This window comes from Bombus vancouverensis, chromosome 16 (genome assembly GCF_051014615.1).
Source record: "Bombus vancouverensis nearcticus chromosome 16, iyBomVanc1_principal, whole genome shotgun sequence".
Classification (NCBI taxonomy): Eukaryota; Metazoa; Arthropoda; class Insecta; order Hymenoptera; family Apidae; genus Bombus; species Bombus vancouverensis.
The window spans coordinates 2941339-2949795 of NC_134926.1; the positions used below are offsets into that span (position 1 = coordinate 2941339).

At 33.0% G+C, this 8457-nt stretch overlaps 1 protein-coding gene across 1 annotated transcript; it reads right to left on the reverse strand.

Moving 5' to 3' along the window:
- Positions 1-5910: 5910 nt before the first annotated feature.
- Positions 5911-7916, reverse strand: LOC117163109 (serine protease inhibitor 3). The gene is made up of 2 exons (XM_033345122.2): positions 7764-7916; positions 5911-6257 (listed from the first exon to the last, which is right to left on the reverse strand). The coding sequence occupies exons 1-2, from the start codon at positions 7831-7833 to the stop codon at positions 6079-6081; spliced, it is 249 nt and encodes an 82-aa protein (XP_033201013.1). The 5' UTR covers positions 7834-7916; the 3' UTR covers positions 5911-6078.
- Positions 7917-8457: the final 541 nt, after the last annotated feature.

Below are 8457 nucleotides of genomic sequence, written 5' to 3' on the forward strand. Positions count from 1 at the left end.
TAATTAAAACAAAATTAATAGTTGTGTTACGACTCAGCTATTTTATTTCATCAACCAACCCTTAAGTTTACGTGACACGAGCAAGGTCAGATCATTTCGTTCTTCGAATAGTTTAGAATTGCTTAAGTTACCGAACCATCCACTCTCTCATCGTTCTGACAGAATTTCAGAATCGCTTTAACCTTTGCATCGGCAAGATCAAAATCGTTGATCGTCGAACTCTTGTATTACATTTGCAAATGGCTTCCCTCAAAAGCAACCGTTCCATTGTTCTTTGACTTATCAGTTACGATTTTTCGAAACTTCGCAACATTTGTTTCAATCGCATGTTTCGTTAGCGTTTTTGCGAATAGTCCAATGGTTCGAGACTTTCACTTTTTGAATCAGTTATCCAATATTTATCGTGTAATAAATGTAATGCATGGAGTAATGATCATGAACGCGCGCATACACAAACACAAACACCAAAAATAGCACTGTTACACGAGTGCATTAAAACAACTAAAGCTAGATAAATGATTCCTTTCTTATAATGAGTGTTCATACATATAATTTTGATTAAACGCGTTTAGAAACAAAATTGCAACGTAGGCGTAAGTGTAGAGGTAGCAGCAAGTGTAAAAAAATTTAATTTTTTCTCCGTTTTGTATCCAGTCATACTAAACCTTTTTCCAAATATTATTATATAAATTTTTGGACTATCGTCCTGAATGGCCTCAGTAGCCGATCGGGATGAAATATTAAATCTTAAATTTGGGAAACGACGCGTTCTTTATCTACAGACTCCTGTATACTATGTGAAAGTTTACGGTTGTGAGTGTTAAAGTACGTTCGTAAGTTACTGTAGATCAAGAAACGAATGATCGAAAAGCGTTTTCTAAGTTCATTCGCGAGATAATAATAAACGACCGGTTATAGATGCGTATATATACACAGGCATACAAAAATATTCGTGGAATATACCCGTGGAAAACTAGCTGGATTTAACAAAACAGGGATTGTCATGACTAAGTTGTGTAAATTTTCTTTTGATTTCAAGTATATACAAATTGGTTGTTATTTGTACTTTAGTGGATTCCAGACAAACAAGAGTATTCAAGGAATCAGTAGATTTTTTGTTCAATGGAAATGTCCATCGCGTTATTCAAGACAACATATTCGGTTACAAAAATGGATGCGTTATTATTAATATTTTTATTAATACGCACGCTTATAACAAAGATTGTAACAAATGGCTCGGATACATTCAGAACTCGTAAATTTACTCCTATCCTTATGCCATCAACAGAATAAAAACGATCATCACTCGTTCCCGTTTAGGGACTTGTGTCTGCTGTATAGTTTGTGCACAAGAAACTGGATTGGACGATTCCACGGTTTTAGGTTAGATACATTAAAGTCAAGTGTCCCTATGACAAGAAAGACTTGTAGTTAGAAAAAATAGGCCGGGGTATATGTGCGAGGTGGTTGGGTGCTATTTATACCCCCAGTGGTATTCCATTATCCTGAAGGAATTCAGGCTTTCCAATAATTGCGCCTTGTTTGTATGTTTAAATTTACACGTAGTTATTCCCATAATAATAGTTCAATCAAATTAGTCTCGAATCCAATAAAAAATGATACCTGAAATTTTATTATGGGATCAAATAAAAATCATGTTCAGGAACAAATTCTATATCTTTACTCCAGATTTTTTGCAACATAAGTATATATTTAATATGTATCTTTTTTAACATATATTTTTTGAAATATAAGTTATAAGTATTAAAAGTATCTATCAAATGAGATAGATACGTAAAAATTGGTTAGTTTCCTGAGGCATAAGAAAAAGTAGAAGGTGCTCAAAATGGCACTTTTTAACTTGTTAATTATTTTTGTAAAATTGTATGTACAAAATGTATTATAAATGTATATATTGTGGCAGCACTCGACAGCACAAATACCACCACTCGACACTGATTTGTGTCGGACGACGACAGCGCACGTTACGAACGTTCGGGGCCCGGGTTCAAATCCCGGCGCCCGTGTCCGATTCTTCTTCCACAATTCTTAAATGAGAAGAAAATATAGTAGTACTCCATCAGCGACATCTACAGTCAGTAGCTACAATTATCACGGAAAACAACACTTACATCTCAATATAATTGCGATAATGTAACTTTTGTCATTCTTAAAAAATATGCCAAATTCCATCCTGCTTATTAGTTTTTATAAAAAGCCATTTAGGAATTAAAAAGGCGTCTTCGTAAAAATTTATGTGAGAAAATGGTATAGTGCTCCGTCAATCTATGTTTACGCAATCATTATTCGTCACTAACTGACTTCGTTATAACGGTTCTTTTTAAAATACGCTGTCAACACTCCATGACAACGTTGACAACACACACCTGATATCTCCCAAGCAATCCGTTCACGATACTATACTATACTACACTCCTACATTAATTTCTATAATTTTTGTCGCTCAACTACTAGCGGGGTCTTCTTCTATTTTTTAAAAGTTGTGTTATGATTACAAGTTGAAACTAATCGACTTATAATTTCAAACTATTCAGAAATGTTAGCAAAGTCTATATATCATCTTTTCGCATAAATAAATGAAATAACATCTAAAATTGTGATCACTTACCATGTAGGTCATGTGTGTATTACCATGTAGGTCATTGTAAAATTAGTATTTTTCTACGAATTAGAAAAGAAAAAGGAAATGTTGCATAAGGCCAAATAGGAACCGAGATATCTTTTTTATCCGAAAGCCGCAACACCCTTAATTTAATATGAAGCGTTATAAAAGATAGAGTATACGGAAATACAGCTAAAGTAATAATAAAAGAAATTTCAATCACATTGATCCAAAAATGTTTCAGCAATAGATTAGATATCAAATGCGGAGTATGTGCACAGGCAAGTATCTGTCGTAAACAGCGCGTGCAACGTGGTACGACTGTTTATAACTAATTGATTAAAAAGATCTTGTTCATGTAGGCGTTTTGTTACGGTAAAGCGACTACTAGTAGCGATTTCGTTCTCACGTAATTGACGAGCGATTTGAGTAAGTAGTCATTCTTGCATCTGCTATTAGTGATAGATATCCAGATGATATAAGGTACAACGCATATAGTGTTTAACAGGTTTATAGTTAGTTTATTGTTAGGTAACACAAGTGGCCGAAATCGTTTGACATATTAAGAGCTTCGTAAATATGTATCTACGTACAGAATAACAAGAAGTATTTATAGAGGTTTATTGATGCATGCAGTGCGTACAAAAACGTTAGGGACAAACCTTAGAAACATATAGAACAAGCGAAAGGATCTTAGTAAATATGTGTTCACAAACGATTAGTTTCGGAGTTATGAGATCTTTTTATCAATAAGACATTACTTTTACAGCATATGTTCGTTTCAACACATCCTTTGTCACGTTTTTTCATAGAAGCACATACTCGTTGAAAGGTCTTTCCCGTCGAAACATTTTTCTTACTCTTCGGCAACAATCTTCGATTCGTTGTATTAACTCATTTAACTTAGCAGATGGTTTACTATACACACTACATACTTTTATAGACTAAACATTTCATAACTCCGAAACTAATGGTTCTTGAGTCCATGTTTATTAAAATTCTTTTCCTTGTTTTGATGAGTACTACATGCTGCTAAAGTTTGTCTCCAAGTGTTCCAAGACTGTATAATATAGGAATAGATATCTAGAAGAAGGTCGTTACTGTATTTAATAAAATTTACAGAAAAACGTAAAAAAAATTCATTGCTCACTGTAGCGATTAAGGTAGCAGGTGATGTATAATAGTATCTACACCTGATCAGATATATGTAGAAACTAACTTTATGAATTTCTATCCGTCTAAGCTACTTCCCCACCTTTCATTTTCTTATGCAAGACACGAATATGTTTTATAGTAATATTAGAAGTCTTAAGGCACTGGTTTATCATTAATGTTGTAACTGGCAAGGATTCTTGGTGTCTCCTCAGATTTCTTAGGTCCCCTACTCTTTGGTTCATGTATGTTTATGAACTGTATCAGGAAAAGTGTTTGCTGGTTTTAATCTATAAAATCTTCTGCACAATCCATGAATGATGTTCATTGAAATAGTGTTACAGCCAACTTTCCAATTTTTTGATGACAGTCCCGAACATTGATGGAGACTTGCTTCTTCGACACAAGTTTCCATTTGCCATACTCGTTTATATACTCGATACCTGAATTCTTCACGGCTTTCTGCTTCTTGTCTCGTTATTTGTCAATGAACGTTCCTTACCACTACACAAATGTTTAATTTCACAAATCGATAAATTAACATTATTCATACTGAAATTATTAAGAAAACTGCACGACACAAAGCGATACTAAAAGTGAGCGACTAAGACACACAACCTTTCTCCACTTCTTCGCCACTGTTTATTCTCTTTTTCTGTGCAGCTCCTGGCCTCCTAGTGCTGTTGTCGAGTAATAGAAACTTTGCCAAAGCGTCTTTACACAACATAATAACACAACAAAATAGCACAACATAATCATAACATCGTAACACATATGCTTACTACTACCGCAATCAAAAATTACCAAATATTATCACCATCTATGAACTGTTGCTGGAAGTATAATTAAGCGAGAGCACAGAGCGGTTTAGTTGTTGCTAAAGGATTAAATTTGCGTTACAATAAGGAGAAGATGATCGCTAAGAAAGCGAACCTCCATTATTTCTTGTTCCTGCGCATTCTCTTTCCACGTGTAACTAAATTTTTCTTTTTCTTTAGAACTGATATCTTAGAGTGTGCTTACCGGAAATCTAATTACAATAAATTTTTTTTTATTTAAAATTGCATACAACTGCCAGTTATTGTCGAATCACTATGAAATTACTTACCTTCTTACAAACATTGAGGCTCTCTTTCTATTTCACCCGCTAATTTTCATTTTTAATGTATTAAATATTTCTATATCGTACTCCAAAATTCGTTGACAACAACTTTCTATAAATTGACAGCTATTACCTGATTTTGGATCGCTCTGCTATGAATACGTCGAATATAGAAATAAAGACCAGGAGAGCAATTGAAAAGCAACAAGACACCTCACAGAATTTATATTTGGACAAAGTAGTTTAAAAAGTAGAATTTAATTTACTCCTGGTACTGCAGTGCCTGAGTCCCTTCGGATTGATTGGCAAATGACGGAAGTTATTTCTGTTAGAGACGAAACTGATCGCTCGAAGTATTTTCCAGTGTTGCCTGTGATTTATTTCGGTGATGATGCAATTATTTATAAATCATACATATCGTAAAATCTCAACCATTACATATCTTGTGTATGATTTAGAAATTATTGCGCTGAAAATTTGATCTAAATCGGTTTATGTAGAAACAAGCGACAAACATTGGAAGATGTAAAGATTTTTAGATTTATTATTACAGTTATAAGCTGCGAAAATCAAGGATTGTCATTTTTTTACCGTTACAATTATAACTTACAAGTCATGATAATGTTAACTCATTTTGATGAAATTTTCGACTTGTAAATATATAATCGATATAAATCTACAAAACGTATCTCTTATATTTTTATTGCAAGCTCCAATAAAAAAATTGTTTACTACTAACGTTACTAAAATAACGTTTACTAGTAGTAAACTTCCCAACAAAAAATCAAGCCGTTTGGTGCAACTTTTAAAAAGTTATTCTGTTTTAGAAGTTGTCCGAATACTTTCGTGACATATACTGTATATGTACATATATATCCTTATTTCTTTTAATATCCTAGTAATGTAGTTTTGTTTCATTATATAATTAGGCAATGGCAAACAAAAGAAAGAGAAAAAGTATTGTTTAGGTTAGTGCATTCTATGATATTTATGTAAGAGATAATGGCAAAGAAAAATAGTGTTAGATAATAAATTCAGTTTTTGAGATAATAATTTATTCTTTTTAAATATCTTGTTTGTTACTGATCAGATATACAATAGTTCGTTGAAAAGCATATGATATTCTAATTTGTGCTGCTCACGACAGCTTGAACGACTGTAATGTAACAAGTGTTAATGTACTTATAAATGATTAATATCGTTAGTTACTCCAAAAATCGTCCGGAGGGGGTATGTATTCTGCCATTTTCGTAGTACCAGTTTTGGGATCGATTATTTCACAGTATTTCAAGGTACAGATTATATCTCCACTTCCTTGACAAAAACAAGTATTGCATCCATCAAAGTAACTTTTACCCGGTATACAATTTCGTTTTGCTTCTGAAAAAAGTTTGTCAATGTAATTAGTAGAAATTATAATATACAGTAGCGGACAAAAATTTAAGAAGATGATTTGTAAATCGGATTATAAACATCTTATACGCATATTGTTCTTCTATTCGGTTTGTCTCTTTGGAATAACATAGCTGTATGTTTGACCTTCGTAACCTCAGACCGTCAGTTGTTAAATACAAACAATGTAGGAGTTACAACAGTTCGTTACCGCTTAGCACTTGTAAGCAGTGGACATTAGGTTAAGACGATCTGTGTAAAACGTGAATATGAGTACAGTTTTTGAACATTTTGATTCTGGAATGTCAAAATCATTATTTAGTGTATTCTTTTATTGCTTAAAATCCATTTAGATAGGAACAGACTATGGGTAAATCAAAGAACTTACTTGAAAACGAAAGAGAACAAATCGTAAGGCTGCGAAATAGCAAATATAGTGAATAGGTCAGAAACGGCTTGTAAGCATGCTTGGTATAAATTTTTAAAGGCAGGCATGTATCGCGATCAATCGAAAAACGGAAAACAACGCCGAAAATAGATCGTTTTCGTAGTGCAAATAATATTGCTGCGGAGATAAACTATAAAAATGATACACAAATTAGTGCTAGAACTAAAGAAGTTAGGAGAAGATTAGAAGACTTTAACTTAAGTGGGCGAAAACCCCAAAAGAAATCACTGCTGAGTTCTAGGAATCGAAAAAGACGACTTGCATTTGCTAGAGCTCATAAGCATTGGGCAAGTGAAGATTGGCAAAATCTGCTGATATGTCGTATCAATGGAATTATGGACCGTTTTCAATACCTGGACATACTCAAGAACACAATGTTGTCTTTCGCACGCAACAATATGAGTGATGATTTTATTTTTCAAAATGATAATGATCCGAAGCACATGGCTCGGGTTATGAAACAGTGCTTCGAAGAAGAAAATATTATCGTGTTGCCGTGGCCGTCGCAATCACCAGACATTAAATTAATCGAGAATTTGTGGAGCATTATAAAAAAGACAGTACAAGCTTATAAACCGAAAAATTTAAATGAACTTTACTCTACAATTGAAACAGTTTGCAGTAATATTACGGTAGATCAATGTAAAAAATTAATAGATTCTACGCCAAGAAAATGTACCGAAGTGATAAGAAATAACGGATATCGGACAAAATATTAAATTTAAATAAAAATTGCGTATATTTTCTTACCAAAAGTTAATATTTTTTGTGTAGTCTTAGGCTTTTGACCGACGGAATATTATGCAGATTTCGTTCCTTTTTTATAACTTAGCTACTGAGCAAAATATCAAAATGAAATTATTTTTATAAGTGTACAAACAAATGTCTAATTAGTTAATGCCCAAGGTAGAACACTGTATTTATATTTTTTATGAAAAGTAAATCAATTATTTATTTATTCCATTTCGTCTTAAACTTTTGTCCGCTACTGTATTATTAAAATAAATGGCAATTAGAAAACTGTAAACATCGCAGAGAAAACTTACCATAAACAGCAGCACCAAACGACTCGACGATGAGTAAGAAGAACAGAAAAGTGAAGATTTTAAGAGACATGTTTCTCGCGTGTTACTGTACGTCTTTCTGCGAACTATTCCATTGATGCCACACTTTATATACGTTTATAATCTCTGATTCTGTTACAACCTCATTCGAATGTTTCACATTTTCTAGGAATCTGTTTATTTTGAACACCAAATTTATTTATGAACATTCTGAAAGATGTTTGTAAATAACAGCATATGTTACGAAAGATTTTTAAGACTCCAGTCAGTAATTGCCGATCCTCGTAATCGGAGATCAAAGGTCGAACCGTTAATATGTCGATAAAACTGTCTCTTCAGACAAGCTAGATTAATTTTCCGTAGAATTCTTGCGACAACGTACCTATATGTATAACTTGCTCTCTAACGATCTTACGAAGTGTGTAGTCCCTTACGAAGAACGTAGTCCATCGAAACAGGTCACACGTATTATGAAATCCAAGGCTCCCTTGCACCATTCGATTAAAATTATTAGTAAAGCTTTATTAGTTTCAAACCTTTTTGTTAACATTAATAAATATCCTTGCATTATACATAGTTTGTTAATTATTACAATAACAAGTTTCGTAATAAAGTAAATAAGTTTTACAAATAACGGTATATTCCAAAATCATCACTTCACTAAATATAACATATT